This window comes from Mauremys mutica, chromosome 8 (genome assembly GCF_020497125.1).
Source record: "Mauremys mutica isolate MM-2020 ecotype Southern chromosome 8, ASM2049712v1, whole genome shotgun sequence".
Lineage (NCBI taxonomy): Eukaryota > Metazoa > Chordata > Testudines > Geoemydidae > Mauremys > Mauremys mutica.
Genome location: NC_059079.1, coordinates 103,046,930 through 103,073,483, shown reverse-complemented (window position 1 = coordinate 103,073,483; position 26,554 = coordinate 103,046,930). Strand labels below are relative to the sequence as shown.

The window sequence follows — 26,554 nt, the reverse complement described above, 5'->3', positions numbered from 1 at the left end:
GTGAAAAGGTATTGTGTAAAGCTCAAACCTTTTGAATCTAACAAGTGCACTCAAGCTCCAGCATGTATTAAAGTAAATTATTTCCCAGAAATACAAAATGAGTAAGTGCTTCCTTTCCCCTTCCGTAAAGCTTTCTGGACCTATTATATAATCCAGATCAGGAAAAAAAATAGGTTTGCTCAGTTTGACAAGCTAAATTGGCTCATCATCACTGGAAATTGTCATGATGCACATTATCAACACATTGTTAAGGAAACATGAGTAAAACACCTTTTATTCACACTTTACAAAAAAACAAAATAAAAAAACAAACAAACAAACAGAAAAAAATAACACTAAGCATTAAATCTACTACATCAATACTACCAGCATTTCAATGTACTGATTATAAATTGGACATGTTTGGTGTTTGCACAACTAAAAAACAAAACAACAAAATCAGGTCCCAGACAAGGATTCAAGATCAAGACTTTTCCTACTGAAATTTAAAACACACATTTTGTAGATCAGAACTATTTGTAATTTTATTTCTATTTTAAAACAGAATGGTTTTAGCACATTTAAGTGCTGACAATTTTCTCTTCATAAAATTTTGAATCATTATTACCTAACTCATTCTCTATACAAAAATTTATAATATTCAGAAGTTTTTCGTAATGCTCAGTGTCCTTTTGCTTCCCTGCCTGCAGTTGAAACAAAAGCAGTTAGACCAAGCTTCCTTTCTCTCTCATTTAATTACATTGATTTTTGAAAGTGTATTAGTTAGGGAGGAGTGGATAAATTCTCCCTCTTATAAGTCCAAGTTAAATTTATTAGGTGTTTTATACTTGGCTTTATGACACTAATGGCACTATGAAGGTACACTATTTAACTTCAGTCTTGCTTGACACTTTAAAATATGACTTGGTCACTTTAAAAATGATCTGAAGAATTATCTTAGGGACCTGTACTGAAAATGCATCTAATTTACACTGCTTCATAAACAGAAAATTTAATTTTTTTCTTCAAGGAATGATGCAGTCTCTGAGACTGAGGAACACACTTAAACTGAAAAGGATTCACATGATAGTATTTCTTTGTGAAAAAAATAGCACTGTGCGATGACACTGAAAGCAGCAGTGCTTAGGTATTCGAAGCTATGAACTGTGTACCCATAATCTGAACATGTTCAAAAAGTGTGTATCCAATGCTTCAAGAGGAAATAAAGATGCCACAGCTTATACAAAAGTATCTTCATAAAATTTTCACAAGTGTTAACATTATTTAAAAAATATAAAAGAGGATGTACAGATTTTCTCTGCATGCACAGGCAGTGCTAGTTGAGAACAAATTTAAGCAGGCACAGTGCAGATAGGACAAATAGCATTTAAAATAAAAATTAAGAAGCTGTACACAAGCATCCCTAATTTTACTTAAAAAAATCAGAGATAAAAATATTAGAATGCACACACATCAACAACAACTTTCAGTCCATACAGACCTACTCATCATTCACTGCTTAGCTTGTCTGTTCTGTGAGAACTTTATGGTTTTTCTTTTTAAATCAAAAAGACAAATGCATATATTTAGTTAAGAAAATTGCCAATATTTTACAGATTTAGATTTAAAAAGCGATGTTCTCAACTGAAAATAAAAGTAGTACAAAAGGGCTAACAAAACCCTAACAAGTGCAAATCATTAGCAGAGAAAGCCTGTTGCAACTTCTTTTACAAGCTGGCCTTTATAACACATGAAAACAGATAAAAATTTAGCCTTAGTTTACAATACAATCATTTTCCAAATCTGATTTTTTTAAAGTACAAAATCTCATAAATCAGGTCTTCTGTTGTTCATATACAATCAATAAAGGCTAAATTCAAATTCTATATTTTACAAGCAAGTCTGAAAAAGGAGGGAGTGAAGTACGGAAGAATGTTCTTGATGTTACTACTGGCCTCAAAAAGGTAGTGCTACAGATATCTGTGCAAAGAGAATATATTGTATAACAATTCTCTATTTCAAGGCATGAATGTATTATGTTGGATAGAGAAGAAACAGGATGATTAATTGTAACAAATTAAAGAAAAGTGCATATGCACCAATTCCTGTTTAACAGTATATAAAGTATATTGGGCTCAGAATTGTGTCTGTTGATAGCACCTGGCTTTTACTATGTCTTTATCAAATAATTAGATTTAAAATTAAGATCATTAAGAAAAAATCCCTGTTGGCCATACCTCACTCCTCTATATTCAGATTTTACAATTTTACAAGTTAGACAGAGGTTGCCCTCTAAGTTGTACTTGACTACCTCCTGCCAGGGAGATGGATTCCATTTACCGGGGGCAGGAAAGGCAGCAAAAGCTCCAGTTGTGCAAAAAGTGAGAAGTGGTCCGAAGGGATGAGTGGGTGCGGACAGCCACTTATATTGTTCTCTATTAACCAATGATGATCCAAAGGTCCAAGAATGCCAAGTATATTTAGCTGAGGTTTAGAGTAGAAGATGTAGTCAATAATACCCTGAAATAGGAGGGGAAAAGAACTGTTTTAGTGCACCATCCTTTGGCCAAATGACAACATTTAAGTACAGTATTACAGATACCTTTTCAGATACTTATTTGAAGCCAAATAGCTAGGAGGTGGCACTATTTCTTCCCTGTGGCACAGTTTGCTCCATTACTTCTGTCTCCCCTTAATGGTCTGTTCTAAGGGTTGCCCACTATGGGTCAGGGAAGACTAGTGTCTACTGGGACCTCGGTGACTTCTCCTCTCCTCGTTGTGGTAATTTCATTTCAGACATCCCCCACCCCACTTGTTTAAGAGGGACTTCCGAACCATTACAGATCTGGAGGTGATTAGTCTCTGGGGAGACTACTCTTCTCCTTCCTTGCTCTTGCAGACTGCATTTTAAAACACTAAAATTGGAACTGCCACCTTATGATGAGGGTCTTGAAACTGACCTGTGCAGTCTTCAGTGCCGTTTTGCCATAATGTGTTGTGATAATCAGTATGTTGGAGAGAAAGAGGTTAGCTACCTCTTATTAATGTTTTGTTTAAGACATTGAGAATGACTATTGCTACAGGCTCTTCATTGCTTTCATTTGGCATTAAGAGCTAAATACAGGTCTCATTAACATCAATGACAAAACTCCTTCTGATGTTAGTGGGACAAGAATTTAGTGATAACGAAATTAAAGATAGAACACAATTATTAGTCATTGCTCTGCTATTCCAATTCAAATTCAGACTAATGTTTCCAGTTATCCAGCATTAGCCAACTATTACAATTAGACACTTGATACCTCCCTATAGCATCAAGGGCTTCTAATCTCTCTCTAGAATATTATCAAATATCTTTTGATTAGAAGTAATACACTGGTGTCAAGCTATTTTCTATAACAAGCATTTTGTTCTTAATTTGTCTCATAAAGACAATTGTTCCTATTGTCTCTAGGTAAAACTGCAGTCATATTCAAAGCAGGGAAACAATGCAGTCTAATGCTGGGATCATTAGAAAAGGGACAGATAATAAGACAGAAAATATATTGCCGCTATATAAATTCATGATACGTCCACATCTCCAATACTGCGTGTAGATCTGGTCGCCCCATCTCAAAAGATATATTAGAATTGGAAAAGGTGCAGAAAAGGACAAAAATGATTAGGGGTATGGAACAGTTTCCATATGAGGAGAGATTACTGGGACTTTTCAGCTTGGAAAAGAGATGACTAAGTGGGGGAATACGATAGAGGTCTATAAAATCATGACTGGGTGGAGAAAGTAAATAATGAAGTATTATTTACTCCTCATAACACAAGAACTAGGGGTCACCAAATGAAATTAATACGCAGCAGGTTTAAAACAAACAAAAGGAAGTATTTTTTCACATAACACACAGTCAACCTGTGGAACTCTTTGCCGGAGGATGTTGTGAAGGCCAAGACTATAATAGAGTTCAAAAAAGAAATAGGTAAACTCATGGAGGATAGGTCCATCAATGACTATTAGCCAGGATGGGCAGGAATGCAAAACCATGCTCTGAAGTATCCCTAGCCTCTGTTTGCCAGAATCTGGGAATGCGTGACAGGATACTTGATGAATACCTGTTCTGTTCATTCGCTCTAAAGCACCTGGCATTGGCCACCGTTGGAAGATAGGACACTGGGCTAGATGGACCATTGGTCTGATCCAGTATAGCCGTTCTTATGTTTCTTAACACCAAAGAAACACATCCCTTAAACTACATAAGGGAATGATATTAGTTAAAAATGATACTTACTAATTATTGTCACCATTTCTCCATGAATTGTTAGGAGCAAGGCCAGGAAGTTACCAGAAGGCCCCAATGCTCAACCATACATTCTTATTTTGTTAGGGATAAGGTATTGCTGTTGCCTCTACTCCAAGAATGGAGAAACTTAAAAGGCTTGTATGTAAAACACTCAATAATGCTCAGCTACAGGGCCTCAAGCCACATCAGAGTTGAAGAGAGAGGAAGAGAACCATCTTTGCTTTCCCTGAGTAAGGAAGTATTGATAATTTTCCACATTGCAACAAAGCAGGGGAACAATGCAGAGAAGTGGGCAGTTATTTAATAACATTGTTTCATTCAGAAGCTTAACACCCCATGTTCTCCTTTTAGTTAGTTGGGATAATTAAAAAATATGTCCCATAACACCCTAAGGGTGCTTCCTGTTTATAAAAAAGAACATCCAAGACCGAAGAAATTACTACTTTGCAAATAGGAAACACTAATCGTGATTTCTATTATGATGAAGGAATTAGTGCTTTCTGGTTCATTGTATTTTTAAATGTAAATTTGTAAAACTAACCATCAGAGGCGGCAACCCCAGGGAGGCTGGAGGATTCATGGCTATTCCCACTCCAAACCACCACACCCCACGATCTGGGGCTGTGGACCCCTGGGAATATTGGCCCTGCAGCCCCCTTTCCCCCCCTCCCCCTGCCTCCAAGGACCACTCTGTTTCTGCCTGGATGCCATGATCAGAACCGACAAGGTAATGGCCAAGCCCGACCTGAGCACCTGCCCAGCACTGGCAGCTCCCGAGCCCTTCCGTTGTTCCCTGGCAAGGTGTGCCTGCAAGGCATGCTAGGGTGGGTGATGGGGGCAGAGATGCCAGGTGACCAGCTCATGGCACTCAACAGGCTACTGAGGCAGAGGGTGTTGGGGGGAAGAGATGGGGGGGGGGCTGGCTGTGGCACCTTTCTGGCCCCTTCATCCTATTGCTGGCCCTGGTTCCTGCTAAGGCGAGGGACCGCGCACTCCCCTAGGGCCCCTCTCCCCGACGGGCTTGTGTGACTAGTAGGCCGCAGTGCCTATTGCACCTGCACAGGTGGGCCTCAGGCAAAAAAAAAGTTTGGGAACCCTGCTAGAACATAGCAAAATTCTCACCTTGAAGTCAAATGTGTAATTTGTGTAAGGCATTAGGCCATTCTCATAGGCACTCTTCAACTTGAAACCATGCGTAATCCTTCCATTCGTTGTTCCATTTTTTCCATTACAACTGAAGTTGGTAAGACTTTCATTGTATCTCAGTTCCTTAAAATCTTTATGGTTTGTTTCCACCCCACCAGTGCTCAAATATTCAACAACACCTATTAAGAAGGGCATGGGGGGGAAAAAGGGTATCAACTTATGCATTTAGTTAATAGGTTTATGCAAACAAACTGCTACTTTCATTCATTGATTGTGTCTGGACCTTAAACAAGCAACAAGTTAAATGCATACAATCAATATAACTTCTATAACATATTCAAAGACTTTCTATATTAGTGCCATGCCATACACTAAGAGCAAGCATCAGTCAAGTAAAGACACACTCTTTGATAGAATTATCTACAAGATTAAACAAGATCCAAGGTGACTGAAAAAGTAAAAACATCGGCAAAGGCAACGAGCAGCTTCTTCTCACCCACACTTTCTGTTGGTGCTCAAACTCCATCCCTGCTTCACCACCGAAACTAGCCTTGTTGCAGCTTCTCAGCCTGCCCCTCAGCACTCACTAATCAACAGACTGACGACACAACTAGGTTATCCTCAAAGTGAGGGGAATGACTTTTTTCTGAAGACAGACTGAAAACAGGTCTGAAAGCTTGATGCCAATTGACATATTACCTTTTGAGATTTGGGACTCTGCTCCAAGGCAGATATTTGGCACCATCCTTGTTCCTGCTCGAGGTAAGCACTACTTGTTGCACTGGCCATTGGCAATGATACTCTCCTTGCCTTCCCTAGCCACGCTGGACCAGGTTCACAGAGGTCCTCAGCACCTACAGCTCCCACCGACTTCCGCTGGAGTTGTGGATGCTGAGCACCTTCAGTGAAAGTCAGGCTTATTAACGACTGGCCTCTGCCCAAGGAAACAACAGGAGAGAAGAAAGGTTCCTTGGGCACTTTTCCTTGCGTGTGTATCTCCCAAGGGTCAGACAGAATCTCACCCATAAAACGTTAACTAAAAAGCATGCAAGGATCAGAGGGTGGTCCTTACGGTTGGAAAAACTCTATACATTAGCAAGTAGAAGAAAGGAAGGGTCCAATATTATCATGCATTTGCTAGCATGTGCATTGTACATGAAGTATCTGAAGGTTTATATTTCAATGGTTCTGGACTGCTTAAGCAGCAGAAAGTAGGGTTCTGTGGAGATTATTTTAAGCAGGAGAATTTACAATCTCACACTTTTAAAAAGTGTTATATTGCTATGGGAAACATAATAAAGCTTTCAATTAGAGGTAAGAGATATTTAGTACCCTACAGTCAATAAGGTCACAGATCAAATTACTCCTGAGGGAATTCTGTGCCAAAAAATTAAAAATTCTGCATACAATATTTTAAAACGGTGGAGCTTAGTGGGTCCAGGGGGTTCCATGTGGGGAGGCTTGGTACGGGGGGGGGAGAGTGTCTGGATGCACAGGGGTTGGGCTAACAGGAGAGCAGCTCCCCATACAGTGGTCCCTCTCTCCACAGCTGAAGATGATGGGGTCAAGAGGAAGGGGGAAGGTTTCCGGGGGTGGATCTGACCCAGCCTTGGCTACGCCATACAGGGGAAGTGCACTCTTCCCCCACCCCCAGCACAGGGGAGAAGCCACCAGCTAGGGCATCCTCAGCCCCAGGTAAGCAGGTGGGGCTGGAGAGAACCAGGTGCAGGGGTGGTAGGGCACGGGGGGCGGGAGGTGGTGAGGCTCAATAGGGTGCGGGGCATCGGTGGAGGGGGCTGTCTGGGTATGGGGAGGTCTGGATGCACTGGAGTTGGACAGACACGGGATGGGTCTGACCTGGCACCAGTTGGGGTGTCTCAAGCCCCCTCTTCCCGCACAGTGATTTACCTCTCTGCCGTCTGCTCAGGGTGCCAGAAACCACACACCTGAGGGGCATCTGACCGCTTTTGCTTCTTCCCTTTGCTTTCCCATTAATTTTCTGTGGGGATGCAAAGAAATCTGCAGGGGGACATGAATTCTGCGCACATGAAGTGGCGCAGAATCCCTCTAGGACTATAATGGAGTAGTTTTATCATCTCTGGACGCCCTACTAGACAATACTTTTTTATCTTAAAATCTCAAGCATCTTATGTTTTTACACTGAAAATATTTTCTTTTAAAAAGGAAGACCTTTGAATTTCAATTCATAAACCTCTTACATTTTGTTCTAAAAAAGTAAACTTGCTGTTCTTACCAGAATCTGGCAGAGAATTGAGATCTGCACACAGTACAAGTGGAATGGTTCCAAGTTCTCCCGAAAGTCCAGGTTTGAGGTTACGAGAGGCTTTATCAATAATGTTCTTTACTTCAGAGAGGAACATCATAGTCTGAACCAGCTTCACATCAGAATACTCAGGGTCCCAGTGCATATGTGCATTAGCTACAAGAACTAGCTGCTTCTCCATCCCAAGTTGTGGCTTTCCAGCTAAAATTGGAAGTGAAATATTTAGTTGCTGTTTCTGCAGCAGATACAGCTAATGACTACTAGATGGCTTGTATTATAACCAAAAAATGATTTTTATGAAGTGACAGATTTGAAACAGGGTTGATGCTAAGTTTGGCCAACCTTAAAATAGAAGCGCATGTGTGTGTGTGGGGGGGGAATGTCACTGGAAGGGATTTTTAAAGTTTTAAGCTAAACCTATTTCTTTATTGACAAGAAATTAAGAGGGTTTCCTTTATTGGCTGTGCAGTCGCAATTTAACTGGTTACAGCTACTTCCAACACTGAGCTAACATCCGATGAAGAAGGACCAAAAACAAGAATGAGATGGTACAATTAAGTTCTGCGAGTTTGAAAATGCCATTACTATTAATATATAATCATGTTGAAAACCAATGCACCAGTATATTATTTTTTAAATTACAGTATTTTCTCCATTATTTGCAATACTCTCCAAGTAATTACCACACCCTGATTAGCAAAATCAGTCTAGTATTTTAATTATGTTTAACTCAGCACATTACAATATGCACATTACAAATCTTCTATCCCCCCTGCAAGTGCACATTAAAGGCATGTTTGTTTAATGCCTTTGTTAATAAAATCTTACTATAATAGGGAAAATAACAAAGCACTATAGGCTAAATAGGGCCACACCAAGACACTTTGAAGGTCAATTGAGGTCTCAACGTTTTTGAGAACTCCAGGGCAAGAACATGTGGAATTTATAAGCACTACACGACAGAGAGCTACCAAGCTACAGAGTATTATGCAGATGATCAAGAAATTTACAACCACCTCTGGCTAGTTCAATGGCACTTCTATATTCTTCCAGCTAGATACACCAAGTTAATTTCCCCTCTCGACCTCAATTCTTCAACTTTCTCTTTATAAAAAAATGGGTGGGGGGAAATCAAATTTTTAAAAACCTTGCTTCATCCAAACATTCTAGTTAGCATTTGCTATTTCAATTTTTTTCCCCAAATTTGATTTTAAGTTAAGTTTGCTAAAAAAATTTCAGCACACAATTGTAGATATGGTGTTTATTTGTGGAATGTTGTTTTCCATTCTCTATTCCTCTGAAACAAAATTTTCATTTGTACTGGAGACTGTAACATGATGTATCACAATCCAGTCAAAAAACTGTATTAAATTACTTACATGACATTTCTATTAATTCCTTTCGCAGCTCTAGCAACACAGCAACTCCAATGTTATCTTTTGTCATAACTCTGTTCAGCATCGCTTCAGACCCTTCTGAGTTTGCCATAGCTAGTTGATTGAACTCAACAGTATGTTTCTGAACTAAGATGAATCTGAAAAAACAACATTGTGTGGCTTCTTAACTTGTCAAATGACAAAGGAAATAATATAGCTTCTTCCTCATTTTAATTAAAACTTGCTAGATGACATAAGTAAACTAAGTTACACAAATCTCAGCCAGTCACATTACTGCTTTATAAAAATGCTGAGATGAAGTCAGAAGATATAATTTCATTAGCAATTTTTATCTGCATGCCATCTTAAACAGATTTAAATTAACCCTTCCTTCCCAAAATCAACACTTCCCATATTCTTTCATTTAGAAAAATACAATAAGATATTTTGCTTCTCCTGATCTATCATATTTACTGATTTGAACTAGCAGGCTTAAGAAAGAGTGACTCAGCACTTGTTTCTGAACCAGAGTGTATTGAAACAGACATCTGCTGTATCCACAAAACAATGCAGAACACAGAAAAATTCTTAAGGACTTAGATAGCTTGGGCAATCACTGTTTCAGAGATGGAAAATTTAATTGTCTATATATTCCTTATATTTTCACAAGTGATTAATGGGTTTGGGATGCCTCCATTTTTTTGGTACCTGACTTTAGACACCTTAAAATAGGTCCTGATTTTCAGAAAGTCCTGAGTTCTCCCACTTTTGAAAATCAACTCCCTTTAAGGTCTCTCAATTTGGGTAACCAAAAATCACCAGTCATTTTTTAAAGTTTAGGCTTATATTTTAGGAATGGTTTGGGTAACAAGGATAGGTGTCTCACTGTTCATAAAAAGCTAAATGACTCAGTCCAATTTCACTCAAGAAATAAATTAAAGATTGTGCATTTGGATTTGAAAAAGATCAGGGGTGAAATTCTTGCTTGAGTTTTCATTGCGAAGGTCTCCCCAATTCAGAGTGATATGCCGCTTCCAACCAATTCAAACCAATTTTCTAGTGGATCTTGGTTGGAGGCCTCTGCAGTGGAGCAAATTTTACCTTCAGCATGAAGATCTCTCAGGGCTAGTCTACACTTACCTGCCGGGTCGACGCAGTGAGTTCGACTTCTCGGAGTTCGAACTATCGCGTCTAATCTAGACGCGATAGTTTGAACTCCCCGCGCGCTCCGGTCGACTCTGGTACTCCACCACTGCAAACGGCGGTGGCGGAGTCGACCTTGGAGCCGCGGACTTCGATCCCGCGGCATCTGGACGGGTAAGTAGTTCGAACTAGGGTACTTCGAGTTCAGCTACGCTATTCACGTAGCTGAACTTGCGTACCCTAATTCGACCCCCGCCCTTAGTGTAGGCCTGCCCTCAGATTAGCATTGCAAAAGCAGGTGAAGAGTCAGACAGGTGTCGCTGTTTTATGATGGGAATTTCTTGTGCCTGAAGTGCGTGTTCTACATTCCCCATGTTTCCTATTGTTTGTTTCTTTTTTCCTATGCTTTGGGGGTTTTTTTCCTGAGCTTTTTTACATCATCAGCAGTGAATAAATACAAAATATTACATGACACTTTTATTGTACTTGCCTTTATATTTAATTTTATTTGTTAGCGTTTTTTCACTTTCATACAACAAAGCATAAAAGATTAAAAGAGAATTGGCCCAACAAGGTGCCTCTTGTGCAGAGTTTTCCTTCTAGAGGTAGGAATACTTTGTACAAAATATGGAGATATGCAAAAAAAAGGGTTTAGCTCTGGCCAAAGAGGTCCCAAGGAGTGTGAACTTCTCCCCTTATCCCCAACAATGTTAGAATAGAAGTTCCACACCAAGACACACTTCTTCGTCACAGCAACTTGGGGCCTAAATTTGACCCAGAAGAATTGTGTGAAAGGGAACCGGCACAACAGAAGGTTTTATGAAACACACTTACTTTTCTGTCTTGAAAAATATTGCACAACCATCAACATGTTTTCTTTCCTGTTCTGACATTGTCCTAGCTCTAGATTTTGGACTGAAGAACCCATTATAGCCACGCTCCTTCAGTTCTGTCAGGAAAAAACTGTAGTACTGTTCAGTTTCAACCTCCTGTAAAGTTATAAGACAGCACACTGTATTTGTTTAGCACCACCAGAGTACAGAAGACTGGTATTATGTCTATATTATTTAGCCTCTTTTAGAAGAAAGTATAAGTCACTTCCAAACTGGCTTTAGGAAACTCAAAAAAAAAAAAATAGATAAATCAAGGAATGTAAGCATAAGACAGCCATACTGCTATTTTAAGGCAGAAGATATAAATAAATTTCTGTAATCCCCAGAGATACGATTATCTCATGCCGTTTATCTGAACATGCGTCAGGCTATATATACACACACTTCAACACGTTTCTCTGATCAGCAGCTGCTGGTTAGTGTTCCAACTGTGTAGGTTGGAAAAGCATTCTTTTGATGTCAAGCAATGAATAAGAGTTCTAAATTACAACATATTGCTTTAAAGGAAAGTTTACTTTAATGAATGTAATGTACAAGAATCAATACAAGTGAACACAAAAGGAAAAATAAATTTATCATTTACCTGGAGACTTATGATGTCAGCATTGCAGTTCAAGATTTCCTGCATAATGGCTTTTTTTCTGTACTCCCAGTTCAGTGCCCACGATGGACAATAGCCATATAACTGCCGGGTGGCATATTTATCACAAAGTACGTTGTAACACATGACAGAAAACAAGGCTGCAGAACAATAAATTTAAATTACTGATATATTTTACTAAAAAGCACAATTACATTCTTCATTTCTACCCTTCGGTAATTTTAACAATTTTATGCTTCAAGTGCTTTAACTCAAATACATAGTTTAACAGCTGACCCTGCAGAAAAATGCATCACATGTTCTCTCTAAAATAACCAGCCACTCCTTTTGTCTGGGCATACAGTATTCATTGTTAACAGGTTACTAAAAAAACCTCCATATGTTGCTGATGGAAATGGTGAATAGCAGACAAAGGCAGTTTACACTGAGAATTAAGCCCATTATAGCTTTGTTTCTTAACATGCTTGCTTAAAAACTTTAACAGTAGATGTTGATCTTTTTGACTGTTACACTATCCTTGCATGTTAATAAGTAAAAGGGGACCCCAAATCCGATTGGGATGTATTGTAATACACTTAAATTCTGATGTAGGCCCCAATCCTGTAACTGGCACTGAATGGTGGACCCTGAGCCTGTGCAAAGCCTGTTGTAGGAACAGGATCTCAAAGAACACTCAGTAAGATTGAGCTTACAATCATGCAATTGGGTGGCCCAGGTTTGAACTAATATTTAAAAAATAAAGGGAAAGGGCTTAATTCTAAAAGGTAAAATGCAAAGCAAAAAAATGAGATTTCTTTTGCCAACTACAGCTTCTATATTATATAGGGAGAGTCTCTGAATAACTATTCTAAGAAAACAAAAAGGCTTAAATAAAAGCAAAAACAAAAAAACATATCATGCTCTCACTTGGCTCTTTGCTGGAGAGTCTTATCAAGACCTTAGAAGGACCTGAACAAAGAAGTCATAACCTTAGCTGCAGCTCTACTGTCTGAATGCGCTGAAGATGCTGTGATAATCTCATTATTCATGTCATAGAATCATAGACTTTAAGGTCAGAAGAGACCATTAATGATCATCTAGTCTGACCTCCTGCACAACGCAGGCCACAGACTCTCACCCACCCAACTCCTGTATCAAACCTGTGTCTGAGCCATTGAAGTCCTCAAATCATGGTTTAAATACTTCAAGGTGCAGAGAATCTTCCAACAAGTGACCCGTGCCCCACACTGCAGAGGAAGGCGAAACCCCCGCAAGGGCTTCTGCCAATCTGCCCTGGAGAAAAATTCCTTCCCGACCCCAAATATGTCGATCAGCTAAACCCTGAGCATGTGGGCAATACTCATCAGCCAGACACCCAGGAAAGAATTCTTTGTAGTAACTCAGATCCCACCCCATCTAACATCCCATCACAAGCCATTGGGCATATTTACCACTAATAGCCAAAGACCAATTAATTGCCAAAATTAGGCTATCCCATCATACCATCCCCTCCATAAACTTATCAAGCTTAGTCTTGAAGCCAGATATGTCTCTTTTGACCCAATACTCCCCTTGGAAGGCTGTTCCAGAATTTTACTCCTCTGATGGTTAGAAACTATCATCTAATTTCAAGTCTAAACTTCCTGATAGCCAGTTTATATCCATTTGTTCATGCGTCCACATTGGTACTGAGCTTAAATAATTCCTCTCCCTCCCTGGTATTTATCCCTCTGATATATTCAAATATCTTGACAATGTTCTCCAGGCAAAGACAGAAAGGACCTAGAAGTAAGCAGGAAGGAATGGGGGAGGCAGAAAGACACTTTTTCCCTTTTGAAATGCTTACAAAGCTGTATTTATACACTAAAAATGTGAAATTCTTGTTTGAACACAACACTTGTTTAAGCACAATGCTTTCCAATAGATCTTTAGTTTAACCTGTGTAACCCTATCATTGCACCCAATTCCGCAGTGGGGGGATAGGAGCTTCCATCTGTATTCATTCCCATCAGCCCCCTACTCCCTTCCTTACTCCTCAAAGTAAGAGATTCTTAAGTTCTCAACTCCCTCCATCCAGAAGGACTGATCACCCACCAAACAATGAGGATTTCCCATGCTACATACCTACCCACTACCATGTCCTCAAATGAGACAGGGCATAGAATTGGGCAGTATGGAGATGTGAGGCAAAGGGGTTCCCGGCCAGGAGGGCGTGTTCATAAAGACACGCTTATTCCTGCATTCTCGCCTGGTTCTTCCTCCCTAGAAAAGTGCCTCCTGGGGGCTTCCCCCTTAACCAAGGAAGGTGGCTTGGAAGATTGACCAGTATCTTATGAGTGAGCAGGACACTGACAAAAATAATGTGTTACTTTTAGTAAGGCCAGCAGAATATCCACACCAGTAACATGACTAATGTTAGAGTGATCATAACAAAATTAAGACTGGAGGGAAAAAAATTAAGGAATCAAAAGACTTTTACAACAATAGCATTTTGATATATGCCAGGTTCTAGGCAGCATATTATGACAACCACTATATAATCAGAAAAGGGGGAATAAAATGCATGATCCATTTTAAAATTTCAGTGACTAACCCCTGTAGTTTCTTTCAAGTTATTTAAAATCTCTCTACTGATTAGCTGAACAACGAGTTAGACTTGTAACGTTTGGAACTAAAGATTAAATATACCAAATAAACTGGCCCAGTTCCCAACTTCAGTAACAACAAGCCTCAGTATTATACATTAAAAACCTAATGTTTCTTTAACAGTAACTAGTAAAGAGCAATTTCTCAGATTCTCCTTGGGGCTACAAGTTTTAAATATAAATATTCTCTGATTGCCCAGGAATTTTTTTTTATTCTACATTTGTTGAAAGTCAGGGGGAATTTTTCTGCTGTTCCTGGATTCTTCAACAATCATTCAATTAATATTTTACAATTGATCAGCTACTTTTAAAATACTTGAATAACTAGTTTAACTCTAGTGGTGAGTAGTCCAATTAAAGATAAAGGCATTACCTTTAAGAAAAAAGTAGCGAATTCCGCAGACAAATGTGCTGTTTGATGTAGGAATGCCTATGCTGGCTACCATCAGTGAATATGAGATGTTTTAGTTTAAGTATCAAAAAGAAATATTTCAGCAGACGGTAATGGTGAAGTGATTTTAGATGGAGGGGAGGGAGAAATCTATAAAGAGTCATTGCAATGCTACCTGTTGGTCTTGTTCGGTCTGGTTCTTGCAACATAATCCAAGATCTTGGAGGTGGTTGTTCTGTTGAAACTATTAGAACATTAAAAAAAACAAAAAAACAATACACACAAAGTGAAGTAATCATATTTATTTTAAATGGCATAAATAAATATTTTAGGAATGATCACTTACTTCTTTTTGCAGTACCTGCCAAATTATCAAGCAAATAATTCAGGAGCCTTCGTGTTCCATCCGGTTCCAGGTAGAGGTTCAGTATATCCTGTGTAAGTGGATTTCCTGCAAACATGTTTACAAAAGTAAAATTAAACCAGAAAAATGTCGTGCGTGTGTGTGTGTGTGTTCGTGTTTAAAGTCTTGGATATATGACGGCAGAACAGTGAGAACTGTTTCCCTTTTAAAAAAGTATTTCAATTTTCCATTCCTGCAAACACTTGCATTCTCTTCTGTATCTGAGTTCTAGAAGGGCAGCTCTAACTTTCATTACTGGATCTAATAGACTCTGTACTAGTGGAGGACTGTCATAGTGAAGTTTTGCTCTGTCACATCCTGCCCCTCTCCAAACACACTTATAATGGTGGTGGGAAGTATGTCTGATGTAGGAGCAATCTCCGCCAGTTTTATTTCATAAGAGAGTGGTCTCCCCTAGGCCAAAAGCATTCCCTGCTGGACATCTACCACTAGAATATGGTATCTTTGTGCCAGATCGCAAAGAATCTGGCCCGATTAATTAAGGGGGCTACTCTACAGAGTCAGACAGTAAAAGTTCACACAAATAGGGCACAATATAATTGTCCAATCATAAGAAATATTAGACTTTTGAGATTTAATGCAGTTTATAGGCATCATACTCAATAGAAAGAGCCTGAACTTGCAAGCCTTTCATTCACACAACTCCCACTGAAGCCAGTAGATCTACATGCCAAACTCTTACAGTATTGGCTCCAAAATTTTGAAAATCAATTTTAAATTGCTATTTGCAGTCAGATACTATGGTGATCACCAGCAGTACAAAATCCTAAAAAAAGTTATTCAGTTGAGCCTCCTTCTGGGGGAGAAAGAGTTCCATAACTGCAGTGTAAGTTCAAGTAAGCCAGATTTAATCAAAAGCTATATCTAACTTCCATATAGGCAACCAGAAAATGAACTTGACTTTTCATTCTTTTATGGGCCAGATTCATTAAATCTCAATATATTTATAAAAGAGAAGAATAAATTCCAAAACCAACAGCTGCCATTTGGTAACATTTTATAAAATGTGTAGCTTAAAACAGCTGTGGCTCAAGAATGAGATCAAAACATAAAATGTAGGTAAAAAAGTCATACCTTTCAGACCTAATGTCTGTAACTGAAATAGTTTCCCCAGCTCAAATGGTAGAACCCGTAACAGGTTGTTATTTAAATGGAGTTCCCTGTAGGCAAAAATCAGAATAATATGAAGTGGGAAGTAACACAGTATTTGTGATCAACTGCTTATTGCTGAAACAGTTTCACTATAAGAAAGAAACTGTACTATCACACCACTACTTGAAAAAATTGGAAAACTAAACAGTCAGCAAGGATTAGGGACATCTTGCTGTACACACTAACAAAACCTCATTAAGTCTGAAGTACAGAGCGGAAGTTAGTGGGGGTGGAGAGTCCACCTATATGGTCATAAGCTTTTGTAAAAGTTAATAATTAAAATATTAAGAAATTACGAGAAATGAAGCAATTACAGTTCTGACAAGCTGGACCACAAATGGCTGAGTTAAGTTTAAAGGACAATTAAGAAAATAAGATTATAGCCATTAAAATAAAACCAAGAACAAAAAATGGTTCCAGTACTATTATTGCTATTATATTACCATGCTGTTAACTCTCTTTCTCTCATTTAACACATCACAGCAAACTATAATTTTCCAATTAACTTTTGTTTGTCAAAATAATTTCACTGCTTTGTCAACAGAAGTCAAATATCTGTTGATATATTGTGTGAAGGCTATCAGGCACACAAAAATTAAATTAACTGGTTTCAGAGTAGCAGTGTTAGTCTGTAGCCGCAAAAAGAACAGGAGTACTTGTGGCGCCTTAGAGACTAGCACATTTATTTGAGCATAAGCTTTCGTGGGCTACAGCCCACTTCATCGGACGCATGCAGTGGCTGTAGCCCACGAAAGCTTATGCTCAAATAAATTTGTTAGTCTCTAAGGTGCCACAATTAAATTAACTGTGCTTCTGGCCTATAAAAAGTAATATTTTATTGTTTATTTTTACAGTGTTACTGTTGAGATATTTTTACTTGGGAGAAACAGAAGTTGGCAGGTCCCAACAGTCCAGCCAACAGGGGAAGAGAAATTGAACTTGATAACGTGTCTTTTGCTTACTCTCAGGCTATATCTACACTTAAAATGCTATAGTTTAGTTCTGCAGTGCCTCAGTGTAATCACTTACTATAGCAATGAGAGGGGTCCTCCCATTGCTGTGGATAATACACCTCCCTGAGAGGCAGTAGTTAGGTCAGGTGTCGTCAACCTTTCAGAAGTAGTGTGCCGAATCTTCATTTATTCACTCTAATTTAAGGTTTCACATGCCAATAATACATTTTAGAAGGTCTCTTTCTGTAAGTCTATAATATATAATTAAACTATTGTTGTATGTAAAAGTAAATAAAGTTTTTTAAATGTTTAAAAAGCTTCATTTAAAATTATATTAAAATGCAGAGCCCCACAGACTTGTGGCCAGGACCCCGGGCAGTGTGAGTGCCACTGAAAATCAGCTTGTCTGCCACCTTTGGCACACATGCCATAGGTTGCCTACCCCTGAGTTAGGTCAACAAAAGACTTCTTCCATCAGTCTAGCGCTGTCTACATTGGGGGTCAGGTCAGCTTAACTATGTTTCTCAGGGATGTAGATTTTTCACACCCCTTAGAGACATAGCTATGCCAATATTTTTTCATTGTAGACCAGCCCTAAAATGGTCCAATTTAGGTATAATGTTAAAATCTGAGATATAGTCACAATCACTACATAAGACTGCATAAGACTTACATAAGAGTTACCCATATGATTCTGCCAGACTAGAGTTCCCTAGCCATTCCTTGCAAGATGTAAAAAGAGCATAGATAAAACTTTGCAGAACTCTTTAAGGTGAGCTTTTGGTTCAAGGTGCTCACCTGGGTTTATTCTAGGTATAGATTACAGTTCCACTAACAAATAAAGTACAGTTTTCATAAATTGTTAAAGAAAAATGATAAGGATAGTTGTCTAGTTTAATCTCATTTTGGTTAATGGTCTTTGGCGTCAATGAGCTCCCTTTAGGCAGCAAAGAGGATCATAGAAAGTCATACTAGTCCTTCCAAACAAATCAAAAGAATCTGGGCTCTCTGAATTCTTTCCCCAGTTGTGTTGAAGAAAAATTTGTGATAGTTTTTTTTAGCTCTCTCCAAAGACTGTCAACTTGATCATTCTCCATTAGCTGCTTCACTGTCTCCCAAAGTCATTGGAACAAATTTTGTCTGCATGTGACAAGGAGACACAATGGATCTTAGACAAGCTAAGCCCTTTATAAAAAAAGAGAGAGTTCCCAGACATGGAGGTTGAAGGAGTTATTTATTGACTCTAAAAGATTCTAGGTAGTGTCAGTTCACACTATTTCTCTGGTCCATAATACTGGTGACATTCAGAGCTGAAATTACTCTATTAGTCTGGAAATTATACCACAAACTACGAGGAGAGTGCAGTAGCAGTCAGCAGGAAACACAAAACTACTATGGGATTGAGACCTGCAGAGTGCTACCACATAGGAAGCACTTACGGACTGTTCTTCACTTTACCCTCAGTGAAAAGAAATCATGGATCAGCGACAATTACTGAGGACAGCGTGTGTGCAGTGGGTTAATGCTTTTAATGCCCTTCGTGTCTATAGACCAGGATTCAAATATTATGTTTGTCACAAATGGAAACTAGATTGGTGGTCTGATCTGAGTTTGTTAGTGCACATTTTACAGCCAGAACAAGATTTTATATTCTCTGTTCAAAAGAGGCTCAAGACAGGGATAGCTGGCATTTTGTAGAATCAGGATTGGAGTAAATTGGGAAAATTTCAGGAAAGTTTGCACAATATCTGCATGCACTGTTCTGCACAGTGCTATACTAACATCATTTGCACAAGAACATAACTTGCATCAATATTTTAAAAGGAAAAAGGCTTTATAAAGAAAAAGGAACACTAATTAGTTCACAAGGTGAATCTCAGAAAGTTTCAGTAAGTTTAAGACGGGTAGGTGATGATACTGAATGACAGCTAGGTGCTGTAAAATATTCTTTTCTCTTGCCATGAATTAAGGGGCAACTCCTTCACCAACTCTATGGGTGTCAACAGTTCTTCAAGAACAGCACCCCGCATAAGGATTTGGGGATGTGTTTGGAGGGGTGTGTGTGTATGTAAACCTGATTTAGCAATGTCATGCAAGGTGCATGCCACCATGCTCAGCTCTATAGGAGCTCATTGTACACTATTGCATGGGGCAACTGGAGATCAGGGCAAATATAGAGTACTAGGGCTGTAGTTATAACTCCAACCATTAGGAAAAACTGTTTATAATGGCTTTGGTTAGTTACAGAACAGAATTGTGCCAAAACATGAAATTGATGTCTGCTGGGGTCGCAGATGAATTTGCTGCTGGGGTCACAGATGAATTTGCATACCTGAGTGACACCATGTTTCCGAGTTCTGCTGGTAAACTACGGATTTTATTAGAGGACAGGTCCAGATATACCAGATTGTGAAGCTTGGCAATGTCTGAAGGAATACGGGATAAGGAATTGTCACTGAGATGCAAAGCTGTCAAATGGGTCAGTGACCATAAAGATGAACTTAAGCTTCTTACTTTCCCTGTAAGAGAGAGAGAGAGAAACAGGAGTAAAATAAAAATAACGTTGGACATTTTAAATATCTAGTTTTAGCATTAAATGAGTATTTTATGACATCTTGTTTGAACAGTGTTTAGAGTTTTCTGCAATATGGTTAAAAACGGAAGATTACATAGAAGGTTCTCCCCTCTAATTTCATGACATTTTGATGGCACAAATAAATGTTCCTTTAAATTTTCTTGCCTGGGCTCTTTAGACATTTTTGAGCCCATGTTTTAAGCCTTGGACATCCTCTTCCTCTCTGAAAGTGCTACATAAAGCAATTTACAGATTTATGAACTGATCATGCATTCAGTATTTTAAATAAAAAGGCTCTTTCATGCCATTAGTTCAACAAATAAGAGCAAGCAGCTTCTTCCGGAGTTCAACAGTGTTATTCCTGTTGTAACTAGAATGGTAACTTTAGAACGGGGTCCCCAAACTGCACGTCACTAAAAGCTGTGCTGGCTATGGCCATGGGCTCAAGAACCACACCAGTTTTGTGTAAATGGAGGATATTAACATTCATTTTAAAAAGTCAAGAGATCTATACCTCCATATGGCAGGAACTTGAAGCATCATAAGGGACATCATTGGAGACATTTCTCATGCAAGGCTGACTTCCCACCCTTCAATCAGAAAGACTATCTATACCAGGGGTGGCCAACCTGTGGCTCTGGAGCCGCATGTGGCTCTTCAGAAGTCAACATGCAGCTCCTTGCATAGGTGCCGACTCTGGGGCTGGAGCTACAGGTGCAAACTTTTCAATGTGTCAGGGGTGCTCACTGATCAACCCCCAGCTCTCCCCCAGGTCTTGACCCCTCTCCACCCCTTCCCCAAGGCTCCTGCCCTTCCCCCGAGCCTGCCGTGCCCTCTCTCTTCACCCCTTCCCATCCCGAGCCTCCTGTACACAGTGAAACAGCTGATTGTAGTGGGCAGGAGGCACAGGGAGGGAGGGGAAGGCGCTGATTGGTGGGGCTGCCAGCAGGCGGGAGGTGCGGAAGCTGATGGCGGGGCTGCTGACATATTACTGTGACTCTTTGGTAATGTACATTGGTAAATTCTGGCTCCTTCTCAGGCTCAGGTTGGCTACCCCTGATGTAGGCTGTATCAAGAGCACTGGAGGAAAATCAGAACATCATTTCCTCAGAGACAAAATAGGCTCACTACCATTTAACAGACTTTTTATAGCTGATTTAGTCATCTATGAGCCACCAATGTTAAACACTCTTTCCAATTAAGTCATTATACTCCAAATGTATTTGCTGATTACTTTTTTTTTCTCCCAACTCTCTTCCTCCTACGAAAAGCTGCACTGAGATAAATTGGTCTTTCTCCCTCCTTTAACTTTTATTTCTTTATTTTATTTAAGTGTGTCCAGAATTTTCATCACTGGCACTGGGTGAGTGGAGGGAAAGAAGGATCGAGTTATTCAGTTTAATTTGAACGTTTTTCCTGCCAGGAATAAAAATCCTGGCTACATGGAGGTACATAAAGAAATACAAGTTGAAAGGAAAATACATATTAAAAAAAAAAAATCAGTGTTTTTTAAACTTTCAGTACTGATTTCCAGGTAAGTTCAAGTGATAGTATAGAACAGTGCATGGAATATAAACCGCAGCCAGTACAGGTGAGATTTCAACTCATGGTCTCCTCTTGATCAACTCAGAATTTTCCCTCAGGCAACAAGGGACTGGTGGGATAGTGTCACACACACACAGGGCTTGTCTCCAAGTGTATTTTATGTGCATCTATATCTATATAAAAACTTGAATTAAACCCTTAGAGTTAATATCTTTGTAAAAACTAGTCTGGATACTGCTAAATTGTTTATTCTAGGCGACAAACATTTGTAGTGTACCGTAGACTGATCTCTAGTGGAAAAACTGTAGTGTAATCATAGTCACACATGAGGAAGATTTTGCTTATGGGACCTGTTATATTGTTACTGCTAAAGATGGCAAGTACATCTCAGCACATTTCTTTTCAGTTATGGAGAAAAAGTGACCAACTGAGAGACAAACAATAACTGATATTGGACTAATCTGCACATACAGAGCAACATGTAGACCAAAGCACAGATCCTAGAGAGTTTTCTATTTCTTGCAAAAGGGTCTGAAAAAGATAACACAAACCAGTGAAAAAATTTTTAAAAGGGGGGTGGTGGTAATTTTGGAATTTGCTGTATCAAACCAGCATGAAAAATTCAAACAGAACTCAAAGTTTACATTCTGTTTTGTGTTTTGCCATTTTTGTAACTTTTCATAAAACAAAGGTTTAAAGCTCCCGTTAACTTAAAACTTCTATAGCAACATTAACTATGCTGTTATGACTGGCTCCAGCATAATAATTTTACATCTGTATAGCACCTTTCATTCCAAGAGATCCCAAAGTATCTACAGTAAAAAGGTACTATCATTTTGGTGGCAGAGTCTGACCCTACAACACTTACTCAGGCCCTAATTGAGGAGAGCATCCCTACTCAGGAAAACGCTTAATCACATGCTAAAATGCTTTCCTGAATCAGGCCCTCAAAAATCTGGTCATTCATGTGTACTCCAACTGACTTCAAGTAAGAGATGCAGGATCAGTTCCTTTAACTGGAAATATTAAGTATGTACACGAATACCTTATCAGCCATTCAAATGCAGCAGCTGTGACCTGTCAAACAGCACTATCATAAAACAGCTTAGGAGAGGAAACAAAGCATAATTTAGCTAACCTAAAATTCAGGCAGATAGAATGCAATTGCTAAATTTTGATCAAGGCACCAGATTTAAACACTCTTAAGACCCATGTAAAGTGCACAGGAATCTTTAATGACACAACATGGTCACAACCTTCATTTTATCTCTTATTTGTAGAGGAGATCTACTGCCACACAGCATTTCCCAGTACCATGTTGGGCATCAATTTACTAGAGGGAAGAAGGAATCCTACCAAATAAACACCACAACTTCCTGTAACTCCTTGGTATTCCTTAGGTTTCCTATTCAAATACCAAGCCTATGTAGCCCAACCCTGCTTACTTGTGAGGGAATATCTACAGGAGAAAAGTTTATCTGATGGCTAGTATGAGTATTAAAATTTGAAATCAAATTCTCATTTCACCACATAACCATTATTCCTCCATTTCTTACCACTTATTTCCAACTCCGCCCAATTTGATTTCTTTCCATTGGCTGCTTCCTCTGAGGACATAATTGTGTACATCCTCCGTGGATCAGGTGGATCGTACTTTTCTTTGGGCATTCCTGTTGAAATGAACAGAAAAATAACACTTTGCTATATTATTCTATTTAACAAATGTATTACCTTTACTCTAGATAGAGAGATTCCGCCTTTAAAGAACTACTTTTATATAGAGAGTATGTCATGTTAATTACATGTACTATCCAATTCTTCAGTTTGAGGCAACTCTTTTTCTGTCATGCCACAAACCTCCCTGGGGGGACCGGGGATGGGTGGGGGGAGGGAGAGAGGCAGACGACAGTCCGGCCTAAAAGAACACATGCTACTGCAACTTCTAACAATAGCAGAAGGTGGTCCAGCCTCCATATAAAAATTGCACCCAGTCTACACACAAAAATTGCATCAATTGTATGCAAGTCGATTTAATAAAATTGGTGCAAACCCCTTGTGTGGATGCTCTGCAATCAGCTTAAGATTTTCCTATACTGATTTAACTTAAATTTGCTAACAAAACTAGATTACTATATTTAGTTAAACTGGTGAAAATTATATGTTTAGAGCAGGCCTAAGATGACCTGCAGGCACAAGGTAAAATAATTAGGAAGACATCATCCTGAGGATGAATGGGTTCACAAAGATGAACCAATGTTCATGAATCCTTGCACCACATGCAAACCCTCCCATCAAACCCACAAAGCCTGCTAGAGCCAGGGTCTTGCTAGAATGCAGTGAAATTCTCTTGTTACAAAATGCAGGAATAGAGAGTTCTTCAGTATTTTGGCTCGTATCAATAGGAATATGTTTAAACAAGACAACTCAAAAGTTGTCATCTTGTTCTCTCAGGTTTAACAACTACTCAGCACACACAGCTGTGCTGACACCAACATCCCTGCCTTTTACCTGCTTCCATGTTATTTTTTATTATGTTAAAAATCCTGAATCCACTGATAAGCGTTACTAAGTGTTAAAGTATTAAGTGGTTCAAAGAAAAGGGCAGGCCTATATTTCAAACAGCGTTATGTTATGCAATTTTCTGAACTGGCTGATACTGCTTAGAATAATGAAGATGTCTGCACTTATTCATACTGTATTTTCAAGAATTTTTAGCAACAATAGTTTCTCACAGTAACTATTAAGTGAAATGGAAAGAGAAACATTAATACACAAGTTACCAGAACCCTGTTTTTTCTACAATTCACGAATGACCACAATATCCACCATGCCAGAGAACGGTTAAGCTTTTTTCTGTTTAATTCATTTATGTTGCAAAAGTATCTTTTCAAATCTGAACCACTACATATTGCCTGCCTGAATATGAAAAGATAATTAAACATGATGCAGGGATTTTTCCATCCATCTGACCAGGTGTTAACACTGAAAATTTTCAATGGAAATTAAAAAATAAAAGAAATAAATAAACCAACACTTTACTATTTCACTGCTTATTAATTTTAACACAAACATGACTAAGGTGCTTATCCATTTTTATGACATCCATTGGTATGCATTTAGGGACGGGAAACTGTAGATCAGCTGTTTGCTGGCAAGAATTGCTGTGTCAAGGAACACTCCTTAAAAAAAATGTTAAACTGCTAGTGCCCCCTTCACTGCCACTTCCCCAAGGAGGAAGGAAAGAGAAGCACATCCTCTTTGGTTTCAGAATCCCACACTACATCCTAGTTCAGTGGTTCTCAACCTGCAGCCCAATCAGCACAGAGCTGTGGCCCATGTGACATCCTCAGGGCCATACAGGTAGTATTGGATGCAGCCCACAATGGTAAATAAATTGAGAACCACTGTCCAAGGCTTATCTAGCTTCACCCCATCCCATCCCCAGAAAGGTGCACATTACCATTTTTTGTTAGCATAAATTCAAAACAATCCTAGCTTATTTTATTACCAAAACAAGCTACAAGAATACAGAACTGATTTCAATTTAAAAGACACTTTCTGAAGTTACTTGAAGATTATGCAGAAGTTCTAAGGTGCTGCAAAATTTTCCATAGCACACTGTGTAAATCAGGTCAAGTAGTTTACCAGAGAATTTATGCACCACTTCTTTCAATGTGCACAAAGCCATCCCATGCAATATCATTATTAACTATTTGTCAAGTGCCAATAGTACTCTCTGCTCTTTTACAATACAAAAATACAGAAATTTCTGCATCAAGAAGCCCACCATCTAAACCATACGTACAGGAAGGCCCACACAAAACTGGAACAACAGAGTGCTTTAAAAATAAGAGTTATGGGAAGATTTAGATTTAACCTAACCTCTAGTGCAGACTCAGATATGTCAATGAAAGAATACTTCTGTTAATGCAGCTACAATTGCTCAGGCAAGTGGTGTTCCTACATAAACAGAAAAACCCTTTCCATCAGCGTAGGCTACACCTAAACTACAGGTTTGCTATGACAATGTAGCTGTGCCAAGTATAGTCTCCATAATGCAGAATACTCTTAATGCATTGCAGAGACTCGGCAGGGGAAACAGCTGTGAAAACTCCCCAGAGAGGGTTTTTAAGTAGTTTAGGACCCCCTTTAGAGTCACCTCCCGTTTAGTTTTAAAATAGTCACTGAAAAGCAATGAAGGGTGGATGCATCCATGCCCTTTCAAGGGAGCCACATATTAAGGGGATCTGATAGGATGGTGTCTAAGAAGCCCCCTCCCCAACTATATTTGTTGCCAATGAAGAGGTTGAAAATATGCCACAACATAAATGAACAGCCCTTTACTTCATTCTACTTATCTTTACTAGACAATGATTCTTCAACCTACTTTTATTTTCCTTAACTCAGCAAACAAAATAAGTCCCCAAAATCCTGGTAAAACTTTCAGCATATAAAGAGATCAGTTACTGGAGAGGCAGCAGCAGATGGGGGCTCTCTTCAACCTTTTTTTCTACTCATTTTATTATTACTTAAAGATTAGTGGGGAGGAAGACAACTAAAAAAGAGCAGTCAATCCCGATAGAATGCAACAACAACTACACCTTAACTAGCAAGGGCCTACATTCTGCTTACTGTGCTTATCAGTAAATTTCCACTCATCAACTTAAAAGGCTTGAGAAACAGATAATTATAAGTAAGGCTACGATTTTGTCATGGAGGTCAGTGGAAGTTACATGGCTCCCTGGCTTCAGCCTGCGATGGTTGGGAACTGCAGGGTCCCTCGCTACGCATGGGGGCAGGGAGCTGTGGTGTACCCTCACCAGCTCTTGCTGCCCCCAGAGCTCCCGGCTTCCACGGGTAACGGGGGAACCCCTGAGTTCCCGGCCGCCAAGGGCGGTGGGAGCCCCTGTAGCTGGTGATGGTGGGGGCACCCCACAGCTCCCAGCCCCCACAGGTAGTGGGGGGGACCCCCAAGAGCTGCAGGCGGCAGGGGTACCCCGCAGCTGCCCCACTTCAGACGGTGGGGGACTTGCAGATCCCCATTTTGTCCCGGATATTTTTAGTAAAAGCCCTGGACAGGTCATGGCAAAAAGAAAAATTAATGGAAGCTGTGACCTGTCCAGGGCTTTTGCTAAAAATATCCGGGACAAAATCTTAGTCTTACTTATTAGGACTA

The 26,554-nt window shown here is 39.3% G+C and overlaps 1 protein-coding gene across 4 annotated transcripts in view; it reads right to left on the bottom strand.

Moving 5' to 3' along the window:
- Positions 1–247: 247 nt before the first annotated feature.
- The window catches only part of CNOT6 (CCR4-NOT transcription complex subunit 6), a 57,245-nt gene continuing 30,938 nt past the window's right edge, over positions 248–26,554 (bottom strand). For all 4 annotated transcript variants that reach the window (XM_045028645.1, XM_045028644.1, XM_045028646.1 and 1 more), the window contains 11 exons: positions 22,935–23,048; positions 19,591–19,777; positions 16,228–16,313; positions 15,076–15,180; positions 14,905–14,973; positions 11,697–11,854; positions 11,055–11,209; positions 9,081–9,235; positions 7,672–7,902; positions 5,394–5,596; positions 248–2,499 (listed from right to left, as the gene is read on the bottom strand). In XM_045028645.1, coding sequence (XP_044884580.1) covers positions 2,287–2,499; positions 5,394–5,596; positions 7,672–7,902; positions 9,081–9,235; positions 11,055–11,209; positions 11,697–11,854; positions 14,905–14,973; positions 15,076–15,180; positions 16,228–16,313; positions 19,591–19,777; positions 22,935–23,046 — 1,674 coding nt within the window. In that variant the 5' untranslated portion in view covers positions 23,047–23,048 and the 3' untranslated portion in view covers positions 248–2,286. The remainder of the gene's footprint in view (positions 2,500–5,393; positions 5,597–7,671; positions 7,903–9,080; positions 9,236–11,054; positions 11,210–11,696; positions 11,855–14,904; positions 14,974–15,075; positions 15,181–16,227; positions 16,314–19,590; positions 19,778–22,934; positions 23,049–26,554) is intronic.